This window comes from Triturus cristatus, chromosome 7 (genome assembly GCF_964204655.1).
Source record: "Triturus cristatus chromosome 7, aTriCri1.1, whole genome shotgun sequence".
In the NCBI taxonomy this organism is placed as follows: Eukaryota; Metazoa; Chordata; class Amphibia; order Caudata; family Salamandridae; genus Triturus; species Triturus cristatus.
Genome location: NC_140590.1, coordinates 92842928 through 92864439, shown reverse-complemented (window position 1 = coordinate 92864439; position 21512 = coordinate 92842928). Strand labels below are relative to the sequence as shown.

The 21512-nt window shown below is 43.9% G+C and overlaps 1 protein-coding gene across 1 annotated transcript; it reads right to left on the bottom strand.

The window, feature by feature from the left end:
* Nucleotides 1-1054: 1054 nt before the first annotated feature.
* Nucleotides 1055-20108, bottom strand: LOC146808902 (phospholipase A2 inhibitor and Ly6/PLAUR domain-containing protein-like). The gene is made up of 5 exons (XM_085615714.1): nt 19925-20108; nt 13618-13737; nt 12591-12743; nt 7278-7427; nt 1055-3534 (listed from the first exon to the last, which is right to left on the bottom strand). The coding sequence occupies exons 1-5, from the start codon at nt 20091-20093 to the stop codon at nt 3401-3403; spliced, it is 726 nt and encodes a 241-aa protein (XP_085471840.1). The 5' UTR covers nt 20094-20108; the 3' UTR covers nt 1055-3400.
* Nucleotides 20109-21512: the final 1404 nt, after the last annotated feature.

Here is a 21512-nt window from a genome sequence, read left to right as displayed (position 1 = left end):
AAACAAAATAAAAATCCTCCTAGGGAAACTCTGACCTAACGACACAGTGGCATCCTCCATTGTGTATTACACACACACACCCACACATGCACACACACACACACACTCACACACACACGCACACACACCCACGCACACGCACACACACACACACACACACATACACACACACACACACACATTCATTATTTCAGAGATAATGCCTTTCATTGTCCATTCAAGCTTTTTAGGTATGGTACCAAGTGCTTTTATTTTTAGACTTTAGCCATCATTAAATGAATCACTTGTAATGGTCTGATATATTAGTGTTTTTAGGGCAAACATGTTGGTCCTCATTATGATGTTGGTCAGAGTTCCCTCTGACCGACATCTCTGCGGTTACACAAACGACCGATCTCCGGTCGGCGGTCCCAAAACCACAATTATGATGCGGAAATCTGCTGCAGCACGAGCTCCCATAGAGAAATGGGAGTTTCTGTAAATCCCTGCACTGTGTGGCAGACACCTCATGGTGCCTGCCACACAGTGCAGAGATTTTCATGGGAGCACGATAGGTGCCCCTACGGCACCCAGCCAGAGGCTGCGGAGGGAATGGGGTCTGCTAGGGGCCTCCAAAGTTGCTTCCCAATAGCCTTTCTATGTCGGAAAGGCCAGCATGGAAAGGCTGTTGGAAACCGACATCATAATCCTGACGGTGGAAACGCCGTCCTAAAGGGATTATGTGTTGTATCCGACTGGCCCGTCAGAAGCCAGTTGGATTGACTGACTGGTTTGGACTATGATCGCCATCATTTAAATACGGTGGTCGGAGTTCAAACGAAGGATGACGGTCGGTAAGCCTCTGATGAGTGGTTTGAGGCTTACCTACAGACATCCAAATCAGGCCCTTAATGTTAGGGACCTGGATTACTCATTGCGCAAAGAGCTCACACTTAACTCACTCATGTCTGTTCTAATGGCCTTCTCTGAGCAGTCAGTATGAAGCCAAAGCTAACACACCAACATGTGTCTGCTACCCCCACTATCCCACATAATAGACACAGACTCTTATGCATCCATTCATAATACGCTTTATTCGTCTACACAGCTCTATCACAGGCACTGCAATTTGGTTTTCATTGACAATTAAAGCCTGAACATGATTACGTAATTCAACATGAAAATGGGCGGAGTGGATGATTTCATGTCACTGACTGCACTTGGCTGCCTGAGGTTTGGATGACTTTGAAGAAAAGTACAGACCATCTCAGGTCAGTCACAGCGATGCTTCAAGGAATTGGCATTGCTCCAGGATGGAACCGGGATTTGTCAATTGTGAATTAGGTGACATTCTTCAGCTTCATGGACAGACTTGTGTGACACTAAGTTAAATATGCCTCAGCCCTGATGGATATTCAGAGGAACTAAAGTCACTTGAGTCCATGAGTTGCAGTCTTTGTCTGTGGTAGGAGGATCAGGTAACATCAATACATACCTGAGGATCCCACCCCTCATTAAGACAGTGTTTCAAATGATGTAGACACAAGTTAGAGCAAAAACTGATTGTTTTAAACATAAACATTTTTCACTGCCCACACCAGCCATGAAGTTGTTTTTTTTTGCTGACTCAACAAAACCCTTCTTTCAAGACCATGATGGAGGGCACTGCGTAAACAGCAACATCCACCATTGTGCTACTTTATCAAATCAGCTTTAGTTTCTGACTCACAGACTCCACCACTTTAAGCATTATGTTAATAATTAGCCAAATGATTCAAAAACAAACTGGTGAACTAAAAGTTAATCCACGCATATTTTTAGCTATGCAGTGGATGAAAGTGGTTAAACAGCAATAGGTAGTGAGAGGACCCACTGAAGATGTCAGACGGCCACAATGAAATATCAGAGAGTCTACACAAAATATAGTGTGGCAAACGAGAAAAAGCAGATGGCCCATGTCAGATTGTAATACAGTAATCTCAAATGGGCCAGTAAAGATGCCATGTTGCCCATGGAAGTGTCATACAGCATATTGGTAATGCTAGATGACTCAGTCGACATTCCAGATGGTCTCATAAGAATATCCGATGACCTGCAGGGGATGTCTGATGGCACACTAGCTATATCAGACAGTTTACTGTAGATATTAGATGAGATGTATCATTGGAGATGTCTAATCCCCAAGGGAATTTGTCATATAGCGTTATGGGTATATCAGCTACTGACCAGACAAATGACCTGGCCTGACAGTCGTATCAGATGATCTACAGATGATATCAGTAAGTTTACTGTAGATATATAAGTGTTCTATCGAACAAGTGTGATTGCCCACTAGAGAAATGAGATGGTCTGGTCTTGTTTACATATGTGCACACTGAGATGTCAGATGGTCATGACATGAAGTCAGAGGGTCCACCTGAAATGTCAGTGGCTGTTGTATGTTAACCTGTGGGATCAGGAAATACATCATAGCCTACCATAAGAATGAGTGAGTTAAACACTTAGGGAACAAGATCTGCCTGCCATGATTTCAGTGTGCTTGGTTGGTGATATAACATAAGTGAGATAAGATGCCTTAAGGATTTTACACTCCTTGGACCTGGGAATAGAGTACACAATTAATTTAGCTCAAATGAGATGCCAGCGGCACTGAGGACCTGCCCTGAAATGGTATGTTGATCACTCTTATGATATATTAAGGAAATCTTCTCTCAGCCATTTGTCTGTTCAGTACCCAGTTCAAAAGAAGTTGTTTGTAAGACAAAGTAAGAACCCTTGCTGCTGAAGGATGCGATTGGCCTCCACAGTTTATAGAGGCTGTATGGTATGTGGTATAATGATTACTTTAACAGATGGGGCAATACTGCAAGGGATTGCAAAGCTGCAATGCTATTGCCACTCTGGGTGGAGCCCATGAGTAGTGTGCAGTCTGAACAGATTATCTCTTAGTTACTACTTTACAAGTCAGGAGGATATATGAGCAGAAACACAAGGTGACCGGACTTACAGTTTCTGGATGATATCTTGGCACATACATCACAGATATTAAGAGCGTTTTCTTCCTAGTAAAATCTGCACCAGTACAATCCAGATGAGGGACACTAGTGCACTTATAATTTAGCAGCGCAGGATTCCACCCAACTCATATTTGGGTCCTAAAGGCATAAAGTAGGACTGTGCCTGCCACTTAGTGGGTGTGCCATTTGCTTGATGTGGATAGAGGCACACAGCAGGGCTGTGGGATGAAGCAAAATGGAAGCTATGCAGACCTCAAAAGTAAAATGTATGTAACCCCCATTCCATTCTATTCCATAAAACCCAATTTCTACAATCGAGGTTGCAGGTTTTACTTGTTTCACACTAGCAATAGCACTACTGCTGGTGGCTGTCAAATCATTTTTATAGTGCAGTGGTGGGCACATTACATTTTGGAGGCCGGTTTGCACTTATGTTCAACCGAATAGAACTTGAACTGTGATCCTGGTAGGTAATACATGAGAGAACAGGCACCAGGTGTGGAGCATCCTTTAAAGGAATAGGACCTCAAATCCAATTCTGCAAAAAAGAAGAGAAGGACATTTACTTACACCTGAATGTAATGCAACGTACACTGTTATCACTTTAATTATTGTGTAACCTACAGTTCCTGCAATCTGTGCAATGGTTCATTCCATTAGAATCACTGTCTCAATATATGGATTAATACCAGGAGGCTTAACTACTGGAGTTTAGAAATGGTACATTTATAGGCAGATGGCCACAGCTGGAAGTGAAACTAGAAAATATTCATATTACAAAATATGGCCCTGACTTAGATCTTGTCTAGAGGAAATACCGACTTCTGTAAAAGCATACTGTATGCACATGCCATGCCGGTCAAGGACAATTTACCCCATATCAAGTTTACAAGCCTGTCAGAGCCAGAGAAGAATAGGAACAGCAAGAAGATAAAGCTATAGGGCCCGATTCACAAAAAAATATGAGGCAAAATCCTAACTTTAGGACTTTTGGTATTCACGAAGGGCATTTAGGAGTAGTAAAGTTAGGATTTTGTCTCAGTTAAACTTATGCTTTGGTCTTGAGTTTAACGTAAGTAAAACTTAAGTTTAACAGAGACAAAATCCTAACTTTAACACTCCTAAATGCCCTTTGTGAATACCAAAAGTTGTACAGTTAGGATTTTGTCTCAGATTATGTTTGTGTATCAGGCCCATAAGAATGAAGAATGATTATTACTCGGCATATTCTTTTTTTTCCTATTAACTCATGAAGACAAACAAAAGCAGGAAGCTTTTTCCCATCCATGCACACCAGTAGTATTTAAAATCATCTTTCATAAGGAAAGAGCTGAAGAAAAACCTCATTAAAGAACACAACTTCTCAAACTTAGTAGATATTCTCCCTCCTTTCTCAGACCCCAGCATCTGTTGCTTTTTGGCTACACTAGTAACACATACATTCAGCACATACCTCCATCTGGAGATCTGCGGTTGCCAGTCACAGTGGAGTGGCATAGAGTGGAGGGGCATAGAGTGGAATAGCGTACAGTGGAGTTGCGTACAGTGGAATTGCTTACAATGGAATAGCGTAAAGTAGATTGGCCCACAGTGTAGTGGTGTGGAGTGGCGTAGACTTGAGCCGTGTAGAGTGGAGAGGCATACAGTGGATAGCATACAGTGGATTCTTGTACAGTGAAGTGGCATAAAGTGGAGTGTGGTAGAGTGGACTGGGATATATTGAAATAGAGTAGAGTGGAGTGGCGTAGAGTGAAGGTGAGTGCTGTAGAGTGTACTGGAGTACAGTGGAATTGTGTACTGTGGAATAGCTTACACTGCATGGGTCGGAATGGTGTAACGTGGATTCGTGTAGAGTGGAGTGGCATATAGTGGAATAGGCTAGAGTGAAGTGGCGTACACAAGTCTGGCTTACACTGGAGTGAGGTAAAGTGGAGTCGTTTTCAGTGGAAAAGCGTAGACTGGAGTGGCCTGCAAGTTAGTGGTATAGATGGAGTGGGGGACAGTAGAGTGGCATACAGTAAAGTAGCGTACACTGAAAGAGCGTACAGTGGAGTAGCATAGAGTGGAGTGGCAGACACTGGAGTGGCATAGTTTAGAATAGCGTACAGTGGAGTGGCGTAGGGTAGAGAGGCAGACAGTGGAGTGGCATAGAGTGGTTTGGGTACAGTGGAGTAGCATACAGTGGTTCAGCATAAAGTGAAGTGAGACAGAGGGGAGTGGCATAGAGTTAAATAGCATAGAGTTGAGTGGCTTCAAATGAAGTTACATACAGTAAAATAGCATATAATGGAACGGCGTAGAATGGAGTGGGGTACAGTGGAGTGGCATACAGTGGAGTGGCAAAGAGTGGAAAAGCATACAGTGGAGCATTGCAGAGTGAAGTGGCGTAGAGTAGTGGTGTACAGTAGAATAGTGTAAAGTGGAGTAGTGTAGAGTGGAGTGGTGCAGAGTGGAGCACAGTACCGTGTACTGAGGTACAGTGTGGTAGCATACAATGTAATAGCGTAGGGTACGGTGGGATAAAGTGAAGTGGTGTAGAGTGGACTTTTGTACAGTAGATTAGAGTAAACCGGAATAGCATAGAATGGACTAGTGTACAGTAGCGTGGTGTAGATTAGAGTGGCGTAGAGTTGAGTGGTGTACAGTGGAATAGTATATAGTATAGCAGTGTACAGTGGTGTGGCATAAAATAGGTTTTAGGTTGCGGCAGTCTGGCTACGTAAGTTAGTCAGCAGTCCATGTTTTACAGGTTCTCTCTGTGGATTGGCACCATTGGTACTAGGAACATATAGGAAAGTTGAATAAGTCAATCAGGGAAGGTCAATTTAACCATGCTTAAAGATGGAGGATGAGCATTTTATTCCTGCTCAGCAGAATTAAGAAAATACACAAAAATACGGTCATAAAAAAGGAAAATAATCTGGGTCAACCATGCAAACAAGGTGGATTTGATACACAGTTCTTATCCACTGTTTCCTAGCGTTGTTTTTGCTTTACAAGCACCACTATTGCTTATAAATATCCAATGCAATGCAAACCAGCTCACAAAAGTCAGATCCAATCAGAAGCCACTTGGAGGGAGGATGATCTATGTCATAGGTGCACACCTCTAATTTATTAAAATCAGACAGGAGCAATCACTGCAATCTGAAATATTTCAAGAAAATCTGAGGACAAGCCTTTTCTACAACGCATTAGCATCTCATTTTGATTCCACAGCGACAACATCTCTCCGAAGGGACTTGCTGCGTGATTACTAAAAATCATCTTGCTACCACTCCAAGTGGCTTAATATCACAAGTCAAGTCTTTATAAATGTATTAAATAAAAAAACTATAGGCAAGAGAAAAAGTACTGATGATTAGAGTGGTATACGTACATCTATGTCTGTTTAAATGAGGATGTGACATACCATTAGTAAAGGAATTTTACAATGTAGGCAAGTGATGTTTATTGCCAATCTCACAAGTGGTTTCTCACCATTGTTAAGATAGCCAACATTATTAATGGAAATGACAGATGGACACTGTGGAATATTTTCCAGCTATCTAAATAGTCACTGCACATACACTCCAGAGAGACACAATCTGGGCTAGTGGCTAATCTCTCCACTTCTGAATTGTGAAAGCTCGGTTCTCAAATTAGGCTTTAAAATAGTGTGATTGTGGGCTACTCCCTTTGTACCCACATAATGCTTCAAATTCTAATTATGTGTAATGAAACCGTGTAGAGTGTAGTTGTGTAACGTACGATGTGTAATGCACACTTGCACTACATGATATTAAATTACCCCTGTCTCTTACTACTTTACAGTACTCTGATGCTTCTTCCTAGGTGTGTCCTATATAAATCACAAAGCATATGTAGACCAAGTGGAGTAAGTTCTAACTCTGTAGGGAGATCTTATCATGTAAATGTTCCCACCAAACTATCACTACAATATGATGGAGGATACTCCACCGCCACATGTTTATCAGGTTTAGCACTTTCTCCATAAAGGGCATTGTTATGCCAACCAAATCTAAACCTAGGTAATTTTTTTTAAATGTACCTGATTATCTGCAGTGTACAGGTTTATTACAGCTCAGTTCTTCCATTCTTGTTAAAGCAATAGAGCATTTGGTACCGGACAAGACATAAAGTGGACACTGCTAACACCATGATGCTGTCTATCTCAGAGCCTTTTAATGGTCATTCCCATTGCTGGGATCCAAACCTCTCCTAGGAGCCGCAATCAAACCTTTGTGGAAGCAACACTTCAAATATGAGCTACCCACTTACCTGGCCTGGTGGCTTTCCCACGTACGTCCATGCACTCCGTTTGCCGTCCCACACATTCGATTACTTTATCAGTTGTACATTCCTCGATGGAACCTTCGATGAAGCAGTCTGGGCACTTATGTCCATTGGTGGTCAGGTTTATAGGTAAAACTGAAATCCACAGAAGAAAAGAATTGAAAACATGCACATGCACAGATAATTATCAAAGTTACTAAAGGCTCCTATACCAATAAACATAATAAAAAACTTGAAGGCAAAATGTGATTTTGGACTGAGTTGATGGTCTCATTTAAAAGTGCTGTTGTGTATGAGGCACCCACATAGTGTTAAGGACTACATATTGGGCTCCAGTAACACAATAAGTCAGGTAGGTAGCTGTTGAGGTGTTGCTAGTGGAGGCATAGTGTACAAAGGCTTGGCATCATGTTACCAATCGTCATGAAATTTTTCACAAAAAGTTTCAAAGTAGGTTCTGGTTGTCATGGAAAGTTTGGGGGTGATCCGTGCAGTAGGGCCGAGAGTGAGGGGCGCAAAAAAGGGTGCGTTTGTCATGCTAATTCCCATAGGAACATGTTGTCAAAACTACAGCCCGCACACTGGACGTAATTACTCTAAATTTGGCAGAAAGGTAGATGTTATTACGCAGATTTGGCTTTTTGTTATTTGTTGCAAATCAATCTGTCCAGAAGCTATTGTGAAATTTAGTTAAAAATTACAGATATAGCTCTGGTTGGGGATATTTCGCAGTGGTTTTGCAATGAATTGCGAATGCGCATGTCAAAGAGAATGCTCTAATTGGCAGGATCCAAACTGAACAGAAAGTTGCAGCTGCGATTTTATCATTGAGGAATGGTTTCTGGGGCTGAAACTTTGTGTGAAAGCCCACATAAGGTGTCCTCTGTTACCTTGTTGCAGCTCCTGTGAGAAGAGCAGGTATGGTTCAGGGGGGTGATGTGAGTGAATGTGATGTAGAAGTGGACAATTGAGTGGTCTGACCAGTTTAGTTTGGCTGCGTGGCTGTATCCAATCCTTTTCCTTCTATAAAGATGTGTGTGACCTGTGATAAGTGTGGGGTTGGTGACTAATTGAGTGAGGCCTAGGTTGTTTATGCTCACAATCAATTTGGCTGTGTTAGTGTCATTGGAGTCCTCCACGTGTATGTAAAGGGCCCCAAGGAAGATGCCGTTCTTGGATTTGATAGCCAGGAGGTGATAAAGTCGGAGATGGCTTTGCAGAATGCGGTCCGTGGTCCTGGTGGTCTGTAGCCCGGGGTGCCCCTGAGGTGGTTTTGTTGTCCATGTTGATCAGCACATTTAGGTGTTCCGTTATGAGGGTGGAGTATTCTGTGGTTGCAGTGCAGTGGAGGGACACATTGTGGATGATGGCTATTCCACCTCTGTGTTTCTTGCTACTGTCCCATTGTATGATCTTGTATCCTTTTAGGGTGGACGTGGTGATGACCGTTGCTGAGGCTGGCTTGAGCCAGGTTTCATTCAGGAAGACAACATCAGGGGAGAGGGAGATGACAGTGTCCCTGATCTCTGAGGCTTGTCTGTGGAGTGAGCGGTAGTTGAACAAGAGGCAGTGGATGTCTCTTGGGTCCTAGGTGGGGGGCTCCTTGGGAGGGCGATGTGGTGTTGTAGATGAATTAGCAGTGGAAACAGGAGAACGGTCCTGCAGTAGAACACGTAAATGTGCGGATGCAGTGAGTTCTGCTGTGTTGGGGGTTCAGGGCTGTGATCTCGGTGTTGGTGTAGCTGTAGGTCAGCGAGGTCCAGGGTTCCTGAGCTGGGCGCAATCCAGACACGGACGGGCGCAGATGGATTTGCATTTGGTGTGTCTTCTGAGGGGTGGCAGAATGCCCACTGCATGAATCCTCTGCGCGGCGGCCCTGCAGCCTGAATTAAGTAGGTTCCTGGGAGAGGGCGGGACATTGGGTGGGGTGACGGGGAAGCAGGTTAGCTGAAAAAAGCCATCAAAGTTGTTTGGGAAAAGTGAAGGAGGCAAAACTTACATGTTTGGAAACAGGAGAAAAGTTAAGAATGGGCAAGGGTCAGGTTAAAAGGAGTAAAACGTTGAGGTAAAAGGAGAGAAAATGTTGTTACAAGGAGGGAAAGTGGATTTAAAAAAGAGGAAAAGTAAAGTTGGGGAAAAAACGAGCAGGGAGCAAGAATCAAGTTAACGAGACAAAAGTCGGTTGGGGGAAGATCGAGCAAGAGTAAATTAAGCAAAATTCAGAGGAACTTGTGAGTGGTGCAGCGCCCAGCGTACTCAATATGCAGCAGCGGGGGGAGCAAGGCCCAGGGACATGGTCCATAGGATTAACTTTAGATTTTTTTCCAGGGTGGGAATAGGTATTTCACAAAAGGTTTGTGACTACATTGACAAATCTATGAGTTTGTGGAGTCTTTCTTGATTACTGCACGTCCATCTCCATGACACATCCATTTCCTGTCCACAACACTTAATTATGTTGATGTTAAATGTGGCATAAAACCAGATTCGTAGGTGCCTGGCACATTCCTAAAATTCCACATATCCTGATTCTGTGAAATGGGATGCAGCGTTTGGAACCATACTTTTTATGCAACCAACTGAATTTAGATGTACATCCTCTTTCTTTGAAACATTTCCCAGTCGTGTCCATTAAGACTGCACAAAACATTTTTACCTATTGCAATGGTTGATTCAGAAAATATATTTTCCCATTTTCGTGAGTTGAAAGATTAATGACTTAACCCTGTGAAGCTGTCTAGAAGCAAGACTCTGTGTACCTTCTTTTATTTTGGATCCACGTCTCGTTTTTAGGTCTGGCCTGGAGACAGCTTTGGCTGCATTGCCAGCTCATGTTTTCTCAAAAATAAAACATAATGATACATTATTTTATTTCCGGGAAACAAGCTTTGGATCAGGTCTCTTCAATCATTGGTCAGACTGAGTGTCAGATACATGCTGCTTCAGTCCACAGATCAGCCCACATGTAAGAAGGACTTGCTGCTACTTACTGACTTTGCTGCCAATCCTTTGTTCAGCCCACTGGACAGCCATTTGCATGTTTAATCTGTGTTATTCCACATTCAAAGTAGTATGTCCTCAGAAGGCGCTTTGTGTAGTGCATGCCCAGCGCCCTCTTGCAACTGCAGACAAGTTTCAAATTGAATAATGAAAGCAGGGGCATGTTATCATATTGGGAACTGATAGTTTAAAACTGTAGTATACAGTGGCAATAAATAGATGCACAGCTTTGCGTTTTTGAAGGGGCGTGTGATTTTTCTTTTTTAAAAGCCATGGACCTTACTCGCAAAAGACAGCCAAGACAAGTTTTTCTTTAAGAGTGATCTCTTTCATAAATCTGATTGGGCTGTTTTCTGTAGGTGAGTGGCCCTTGTTTTTTTCAGATTCTGGGAGGTGCACCTCTGTAGAGGTAACAGGTTAGATAGGAAGTTCGGGCTAAAGTGTAGTCCTTATTCTCAGCTATGGCTCTGCCTTTTTGGGTCCAAACCTAAGAAAGCCAGCAATAAATATCTAGACCTGGCCGTTACATAAAAAAGTGTATAAATATGTTTTGGAAATCACAGCTCCCACCTCCATATAACCTGCGAATGCTGACGTGAGACTATGGGCTGGATTACGCATTGACACAATTGGCTATAGTTTGGTATAGAGTTGCTGGGATCATTAGTTATGTACTGGGGGCGGACATTTATAGGAGTGATGGAGAGTCATGTGATTCAGAAATTTGTAGGGGTGCATTATATTCATTGTTAGTCAGCACCCGCATATTAATCCATGCATGTTGAAAAGCTGTAGAAATGTATTATTAGAACTCACTTAACATAGGGGTGATTAGAAATGTAATAATGCTTTTGTGAAGATCAACGTTGCAAGTTATCGTGAATGTATTTAGCAAATGCATAATGATTAGTTTTCGTGCAATGCAAATGTATGAGTTAAACGCGTGCCATGTTCAAATTACACGTGTAGATTGCTTATTCACGCATATGAAAATAATGAACTAATGCTTAGAGTGGGATTTAACAGTGTGTTTAATTTTGTAAAGGCCTGATCGCATATACGTTAGAAGAGAAGGGCCTGTTCATTTTCTTATGTTGAAGAGGTGTGCCGAAGGGCGTGTGCTACGATTTTGGGGTTTTGTATTAGGGACAGTGCCCCGTGGGTTGAGCAGATGAGGTTTAGATGGGAAGCTAGAAGGAGCATCTTAGATTGAGCTCTGACTAAGTGAATGTACTTCTAAGGAAGTCTTCACTTCTGTCACCTTTTTGATTCTCTTGCCTGGAATGGGGAACGCTAAGTAGGGATGTCACTTTAGTTAGTGTAGGGATAGATTTTCTTTCCTTGACTAATGATTCCTAATTTAGATATTGGATTAACTATAGCCTTCTTGATTATTTTGGAATCAGTAATTCTTTTTGTCTAGAGTCGGATGAGAATCCTGCGTAGGCTTGCTTTTGTTTTAGTGCCAGTTTATCTTCTACACCTTGTATTGAGGGGTTTGTATGTTCAGCGGTTTTTGGTTGTAATAAAATCTTATACATTTTAGAATTGGAGTCAGTGGTTCTTCCCAAATGAAATCTAATTTTGGTCAATATATTTTGATAATTGTATTCATCCCCTCTACACTATTTGGCAGATAAAAAGATCCTGGCGACCTGTGAGGATTCTTGGAGATAACCAGGTAGGCAAGAATCCGGTCCTATCAGGAGTGCTTAAATTACCTGTGTGTGTGGCGGCCAATGGGGGGTTGAGAGTACCCCTAAAAAAACCAGGTAGCTGGGGAGATGATGTGCTGTTTTTTTTCTTCAGTTTTGTATAGCACAAACTCGACCAGAAGGTATCGGAGCGCTTTACATGAGCACCAGTTGCATTACAGATGGACACATTCATTTTTCAGGCACGGGGATATTAAGTGATTTGCCCAGAATCATAGGATGTTGAGCTGAAGCCAAGACACAAACCTGGTTCCCCAAGGTTAGACACTCTGGCTATTACGACACACCCTTTCCTCGGTTTTAGTTGACAGACACCACTTTTCATCAATATGCACTCACAGGCCTTCACAGTGGTCCAGGGGGCCCTGGATTCTTTAGTTTCCCCAGCCCCGGGAGCACATGGGCACAAACCATTTTCTTGCAATCATTCCCACTGAAATAGTTCTCCACATTCCCTCCAAACTGTAGCCGTGAAGGTGAAATGCGCTCTGTTTCTCATTGTGAGTTAAGGATCACCGCTGGCATGCAGCTCCGACCTATCACAAGGGCATGAAGTGCCCCCTGCACCTCGGCCAGGACATACCTTCCAATTCACCCATGCTTTGGCCACACGCTGACACAAACCGCACTTGAAGGTGGGAACTCCAGAAGGAGTGTTCAGGAATTTCACAGATGGCTGGAGGCATCGTCTCACGATTATTACAAAACTTGAAAGGCACCACACGCACATCACCATCTGTTGGAAAACAAAGTTTGGTGAGAGCACAGCAGTGACTCTGGGTGTAGGCTTCCAAGATGTATTGAAATAAGCATAATGAGTTGTTACAGAGCCCGTTTGCCGCTTCCACGCCCAGTGAACAGTAGATGGCACTTTACCCAACTCAATAGCTGTCAATTCATCCACCTTTCAAGGATGAAAGGCTGAGACAGGTGGTGTCAGGGATTCAATCCCATGCCCTTGCAATTACCACCTGATTTGTTTCAAACCACGGGCATGGCCCATCTAAGGGATGCCACCCCAAAAAGAGATAAGCACTATTTTTTCTAAGCGCTCTCGTGCAACCATGGTGGAACCCGCCCGATGACCACCAGAGGAGTACCCACAAAGGAAGACATGGGCCCAGCAGCAGGGACCATGCTGAGGGATGGCAACCAGGAGTCATGTTTCTTGCTGCTGGGATGTGAGTCCACGCTCCAGCCCAAAAGTTAAATCCTAATGTAAGCCATTGAGAGGAGTTACTAATAGCATCATATTATTCACATCGCCGCCAAACCCCCAGCACGAAGCAGTAACATTTAACATAACAGTGAAGCATTTACGATTACAAGAAGGTAATGTGCCAGATGTCACACAATGAGTCAAGAACAGAGCAGCACACATGACAGCGTGGGCACATTGGCAGAAGCAGTGGCCATTCAGGTTGACAACTGGTGCACTCTTAGGAAAGTTCCTTAACCCCTGTGGGCTTCACTCTCCCAGAGTTCTCCATATCAGCTTTTGATGCTGCTCCTAGGCAGCAGGAGGTGAGGTGTCTTCATACATTCATTTTTTTGCGTGTTGCGTCCATTTGCTCAAGATTGCTATTGAACCTATGACTCAGGACACTCACCAAGTGTGTTGTTCTCGAATCCCTGGATACAATCTTCATCAACATCTTCGCATTGCATCATGGAGCCTTTACAGCTGGTTGAACCAAATCCGAGGCAATGCTCACATTCTATAGAGTGTCCTAGAAAGAAATGGCAGTTGTTAGTTGTAAGGTTCTGACGCCAACCACACTCTTCAACTCCATTCTGATAGCTTCTTAAATTAGGGTGGGAGGGTGAGATTTTAATTACATCAAATATCCCACCTTATGTTTGTGTGTCAGTCGTAGTTCACCTGTCAGTTCAGTTTGTAGTACTGGTATTTGGGTGCTCGCCTGTCCAAAAGCACGTCATTGAGCGCAGCCTCCTGACGACAGAACAGGATGATGTGGGCACTGAAAAGGCCCCCTACTTGGCCAAAGAGCATCCGTTCCACTCCTGAGTACCCCACAAGAGATTTGTTATGCCCTTTTCAATTGTAGATCTCAGAACACGAGATTGCTGCATAGGACTTCTTACAATACTTCCAAGTGGTAGTTGAGTGAGAGAGTCTTTCATGGACAGTGAGAGACGAGTGCAGTGCCACCTCACCTGCCCCATCTGGAGAGTGTGCATCGAGTTAAGGGACGTCACAGAGGTTGAACACGCTGGGAGGTAGTCAATGCACCGCTACTTTGCAACCTGAAGCAGGTGGGAAGGAGCGACAGACCTTGCCAAAGTCAACGAGAAGACCACAGGCTTTTCATGAGGTGCCATGCGCGGACTGTGAACGAGGCAAAGGTCATCACCCTGACTACCAGCCTGCACCTGGAGCACTGTACCTACCCAAAGCTAGGAGCAGAGGGGGATGGGCCACCTGAGAGCAGACAGCGCATACATCGCTCTCATAGTGTCCTTTAGACAACTCACCCAAACGAAAGGCCTAGTGCCTAATGCCACGCTGGCAGATAGCCCAGCACTGATCTCTAGATGTAGCTGAGCCTATTCTGAAGGCCTTCCAGAGTTTGATGGACAGTACTGAGTTGGTAATAGCCTCCAAGCTACAGTTTGAGTGATTTAACCTCTCATTGCTCCTGAACTCCTCAACAGGGTCCCAAGGCAGATGGTCTGTCCTTTTATGATCTCTTGCCATTCCCTGATGGAACTAGTCATTGACTCCTCTCGCTTTTATCTTAAGCCAAGGATGATCACCAATTAGCTAAAGGCAGATTACTGTGATCTAAGTGGTCACTAGTACAAGAAACGTGGGCCTGTAGTAAAGTGAGAGAGGCAAACTATACACTGGTCACCAAGAGCCGATGCAGACATTGCGAGGCAGGAGGTGTGCGGATGTGGTCTTGCCACTTCGAGGACAACACCACCTGCACAGCCACTTCTGCCACCCCTGCCAACCACAGGTCAGGATCTCAGGCCGTGCTAAGAACAAAGGGGGATATTAGCAAGGACCTTATCGCCGCTTTAGTGGCACTTTTTGCCACTAAAGCGGCGATATTTCTATTTCCCTATTAGCAAGCTGTCGCTAACAGCTGGTAGCGACAGCTTATTGGCGAAAGCGACCGCTTTGGTGCCGCTTTGCATGTCAGCGATATATATCGCTAATGACATGCAAAGTAGGTGTTCCTGACTTAAAGCGACTGAAAACAGTCACTAACACAGCTTCCCCCTATTAGCAATGCCCATGAAGCGATAAAAAAATGTGCGCTAACCGCGAATATCGCTGGAATCTAACACCTGCTAAAAACCTGACTTAACCATTCTAGTCAATGGGGGGGTGGATTGTCAGGTTATGTCCTCACCTGCCTATTAGTAAGCTTTTCATTAGCGCGTAGGATTTATCGCTGGTTTTCTCATGCTATTGCTGGGTTTCGCTGCTGTTGCTGGATTTTCCATCGTCTTGGAGATAAGCGTTGATAATAACGCATTATCTCCGCGATGAAATCCAGCGATAAAAAACAGCGCTATGCGCGCTTCGTGATAATTATCGCACTTTCTTGGTAATATCCCCCACTGTTTGCCTAGGTAAGGTGGCTGGTCTCTGATCACCAACGAGAAACAACCTTAACAACGCGGTTGTTACATTGCGTTCCATAACAACGCGGTCGTTACAACGACCCGTTATTAAAACGCGAAGCAATTACATCGCCAGTCAATAGATCGACTTGCACTAGATGCTAGGGTGGAGTTGGAATAGTAAATTATACTATTTCTAATGTTGGAGCGCCATCTAGTGCAAGTCGATCTAATGACTTGCGATGTAATGGCATTGCATTGTAACAACGGGTCGTTGTAAAGACCATGTTGTTACGGAACGCGATGCAAAAGCATGGGTTGTAGCATGCTATATTCATCACCAACACAGCTGTTGTGTAAACGCTCTCTACGGCCTGGGTGTCCATGTGATTATTACATTGAGCAGCTGCACACACATCTCTTCAAGACCACTGGCTGCATCTGATCCCACACGTCTGTCTGCCTACACCAAGCCACATATAAACCCCCTCATCTAACCCTCATATACCTTAGATTAGCGCATATGACATCACCACCAAGCTGTGCTTTATACCAATCTTTAAGGTGCCTTGGCACTGCTGGATGTTCAAGCCACGTCTTTATGTGAAGGAAGCTGCGTGAGGGGAATGCTTACATTGACAATGCCAGTGGTTGCTGTCAATCTGTGCCATGGAACCATGCACTGCAGCACTTACTTTGTTGTGTTGTTTTTGCCAGAGCATGGATTGTATGTGTTGTGTGTGAAGAAGGCTTACACTGCAGATTCTTGTAGTCCACATGAAGAGTTGGCAGAGGTCTGAGGTTCCATTACACAGATTGGGTACAGGTGTGAACACAGACAAGCTTCGCTCCTGCAGAGCATCTACTGTGCAAGCTTCCCTCGCACAAAGTGAAGGCACAGTAGGGCTGTTACAGTGCTGGATTCTTTAACACACAAAAAGTAAAGGAGCTTCTCACACACATCAAGTTGAATACAAAAAAATCAAACTTCTCTACCATGGAATAGGTAGAGACTGTGTATACCAGCACTGAAGGAAAACATCTGCAGTGGAATCTTCCCTCAAACAGAGGACATATACAGTGGGGCGTCTTTCAAGTTGGCAGACTGCATATATCACTGGCAGCATCATTGCAAGCTTCCTTCACACATGCATTTTCAGTGAACCCTTGCTTCAGCTCTCACACAGAAGATACAGCCAACTCAGCAGCATGGAAGACTGGGTCCAGAGCTTTTAACACCAGGGCACACTTCAATCAGTCATACAGGAATCCATAGTGCAAGCTTCCCTCCCTTGAAGCTGGGATATTACCAAGATTCCCACACAAAGACATCGACTGGGTCCAAAATGTATTCCATAGTCGTGTCCTCAGGAAAGCATCTATAGTTCAAGCTACACTAACAAAGGTACAATAAAGAAGTGAAGTTCAAGCATCTCTCTTAGACAGAACAGATCAAGTGCTTTCACAGTGCAAGCTTCTCACTCACAGAGCAGGTATGGGAAATGAATGCCCATCTTGTGTAAACGTGGGCTGGACTCTGGGCTTAGATGTGTCTCTATCCATCCATCCCCCAACATGGCAGAGCCCTGGCCACACTAAATGCAGAAGTCCTTTGGCCTTCACTCAGATGGAGATAGTAACACGTCCATGCATACCAAGCAACTGAACACAAAAGTGTAGATGAGGTAGGAAGACGTGCAGACACATCTGGAGAGAGGCTGGTTTACCTCTTCTGAAGGTAAGGTCCCCCCATCCCTCTCTCACCACTGTGTCACCTTATTTCCATGTTATTACCCCAAAATAACATACTTTTTCTCCAACTTTTCAAACCCGGTCTTTACTTCTGATTCCTTCTTACTTTTCTACCTACCTTTTCCTTTCTGTCTCCGTGTCGCATGCTGCTTTCTCATCTGTTTCTTTCATTTCCTTCTTTGCTCTCACAGGGGTTGTCTCCTATTACCTCTCCCTTTATAACTTTCTCACTTCTCTCATTTGAATTTATCACACTTTGTATTTATCACACTGTGCCAGTGTGTTTGGCTTTTTGGTAATTCTTTGTCCACACCTCTCAACTCGCACATATTTCCCACCCTTGCAAGTCTCCAATCACAGTTGCAGGTGCCCATAAAGACAACCTATAAAGGGTTATTTTGACTCAAAACCTGTGTACTATTCTGTCTGTTCAGACCAGCAATGTCAATGCAATCCCTGGTTCAGTGTTTGAAGTGGGAGTTCCCTGCACCACTGGATGGCATAGAGTTGTGAGAGATGTCACACCAGATGAAAGAGATTACATTAAAAAGATTGACAACTGAGGAACTGACACAGATGACACAGGCTGGCGACAGATCACACTGCTGGAGAGAGGGTGGAGGTGGTGGAGAGAGAGCACAGACTGATCACTCTGCACTGAGTGAGGCATATATGACCCTCCAGTGTGGATAGCACAGAGTGGGGTAGATGGAAGACACAGGCAAAGATGTCACCATTCTTTGAACATCATCCACCAAATGGACCGCCTTGCTATCCTTTGGCAGCAGAACTGTATACCTGGGGTAACTGTGTGCTTTAGCACCACATATACCATCCCATATTATAACATAATATTACATAACACAGGACACAAAGGAAGGGTCACACAAGTGCCAGGTTTCCCTCCTCCCTCGTGAACCTCTAGCTATTGAAAAGGCCCCCTCACTCCCATCTGCTCACTCGTCAAATGTCAAACAACTTGCAGGTGAATGATGGATTCAATTTTTAAGGCTCATCAGGGCACTTAACCAGCAATTGCTTCAACACAAAAAGGAAATATAAAATCTTGGAAGGAATTCAGCTCATAGTGTCAAAGTGATTCCAAATATTAATGATAATACAGACACATTTTCAAGTAGACTATTGAATGGAGCCACAAACTGTTTCATTGGGAAACTTACAGAAGTAGTTACAGTGATTATTATTATTATTATTATTAATAATAATAATCATTATAATAATAATAACAATCATCATAATCATTATAATAGGTAATACATTACAAAGTGACATTCAGGTGAAATTTGACACAGTTCAAGGAAATCTTGCACGCCGTGTTATTTTGGTCTCTTCTTCAATAAATTGGCGATGCTTCTTGGATGCAGCAAATGCTCTGCCAAGAATAATCTTGTGGTGTGAATAGGATTGAAAAAACCCAAGTACATTCAAATATATATTTGCACATGATGCAGGAGGCAGTGTTATTCTTCAAGAGAAGTTTCCTAGCTCCACCACATGTGCGGCTAGGGATAAAATGGGTATCTTTTCACACAATGCAACACAGAAAGCAAAGTGACTGTGCCGCACTCTGCTGCGTGACATGGGAAGGGCAGAACAGCAGCTCTCTCCCTTGGTTGGGACACTTGAGGGCGCCCTGCACTGAGACACACACCCTAGCACACGGTGTAATGGTGTGTATGTGATGTCTAGCGTATGGTATGTACTAGAAGGGGACCCTTGCACTACAAGAAACCTTTTTTAATACTTTTCTCACTTTGCATTTGTGCAGTACAGTGCAGCACATGTATGCAGCTGGAGAAAGTGACTCCGTGTTATGCCCGTCTCATGGATGAATTCGCTTTTGGCTCAAATGCTTGTCTAAAATGTTAGTAGATGGGGATTTGCATCAAAGCCCAAGGGCAGGTACACCGGAACCCACATCAGTGTAAAGTAGCAAATAACCCTCCTTTGTGTTACTTTAGGCAACTTTCCGAGGCAAATGATGATTCGCTTGGTAAATACCACAACAGTTTGAGCTAGGTTTGCGTCACTGTTTGCGATGCAAACCCGGTGCACAGTATTATGGAGGGCACTACTGATATTCATTCTTCCAGCCATGAGAAGCAATCAATCATTGCGTTTGTATTTGAGAAGTAATTTTAATTGAAAAGACTTATTATTTAACTGTGTCTCTGACATTATTCAATTTAGACACCTCAGTTCGGAATTTAAAACACGCCTCATGGATGAAGCTTTGCTTCGCTGCTTCCCTGCCCTTTTGAGCCTCCTGCTAGTCTTGTATGAATCTTAACAACGCGTCACATGCGCAGTAGGCATTTGAGCACATTTCATAAATCTGCAACGCAACACAAACTTGCTGTCATTGGTCTCGATGTGTTAAATATTTCTAACACTTTAGAATATTTTGAATTGGCTTTGTAAAGTTTCATATAGTTGTAATATAGTGATGAGAGTGGAATAAACATACAATAAGACACCCACTCCAACGGGAAGGTTGCAACACATGCTGACTCAATGGAGCATAAAGGTTTGGTGATCATATCTCACCCTCATACAGAACCGCAGCAAGGAAACCGAAGACTGCCAGAAGTGACGTCATGATGCTGGAGGAAGGTGCCAGGTGAGGACGAGGGTCTTGGCTGGAGCCTGTCTGCTGCTCTTCTATGAACCTCACCTCTGGGGATGCTGTATTTATACCCCAGAGAGTTGGAAACATCCTCCCTACAGTCCCTCTACCTGGCATCCAACCGGATGTGGCACGTGCTGCGTGGGCTGGGACGTCGCATGATTGCTGCGTCAGACCAGCGCACATACCCGGATCACGAGTCATTCTGCCATCTGGCTGAGTGTGTGACGTGCCTCTCCTGTGGATTTTTCCAAAGGTTAGGTTGAGTATCACGCCAAGGAGCCACCTCCCCTTCCCTCCTTGCCCCTGCCTGAAGTAGTTCTTGCGCGGCCTGCGGGTTACTTTAATTCCATCATCTACCTGTAGTGGTTTTCCTCCTCGCGCCTGCCAGTGTAAGCAAGCCTGGCGCTCTCTTAGTCTGGAGCACGGCTGCAGTATCTCCTGTCTGCACTTCAGCTAACCCCATCCGACGTAACCAAAAGTAAACTTGACAGACGAGCCTGCAAAAACGTGCCTGTTATATGTCAATAAAAGCTGCTGTGCTAGTAAACACCCCACCCCCCCCGACTCTCAGCCGGAGGGAGGGTGCATAGTGTGCAAGTGGAGCGGGAAAGAAACGTGTCTCCTCTTGTGCACACACCGCATTATTATCACTTGAAGGCCAACGGGTGCAGAGCCAGAAAGGGTGACCACCCGGCATGACGGCACATTGTGGACAGAACTGTAAAAAATTAAGGTCAACGGTCAAAATCCATGACAAAATTCAGGACAAAGGGTCAAAATTCAGGGAAAAAAATGTAGGATAAAAGGTCAATTTTACGAGCACATCCAAGGAGAGGCCATATCCCCCTATTTTATCAGTGCTTTTATTTACTATTTTCTGCATAGCACTATTTATTCGCTGCGGTCTTTATGTGATTGCCTATAGATATGCTAAATTCAGGTGGCCCGTTATGGCCTTTTTTTTAATTAAATGTATACCCTTGAGCACGGTGTCAAGAGCATCACACCTATTCAGATTTACCCAAACCTTTTTAGAGAGAAAAAAACAGAACATTTTTGATTATGTTTGTAAACATATTAAACCCTATGGCAAACAGTGTGGGACATTTTAAGATAAGTGACGTATGCTTTGACAAGTTTAACAAAAACATCTAGCCCACCACAACCTCCAGTAAACCTTAACCCTAAAAAAGAATTGAATAGAAAGCCAATGTAAAGACCTAAGTGCAGCTTTGGCTGACTGGCGGCTTGGAGTACCCTCAAGAATCCTTGCTGTACAATTTTGCATGATTTGAAGTTTCTTAAAGACCGCACAGGGAGCACCGAGATAAAGAGCGTTTCCATAGTCCAGGAGGGATAAGACAAGTGCCTGGACCACAAGCTTTCTTGCTTGAGAGGGTAGCAAAGGCAACATTTTACGCAGCAGTCTTAGAATACCGAAGTAGGTGCCAACAACTTTCCTTGTTTGGGTTTTAAAGCTAAGCTCAGAATCAAGCCAGAAACCCA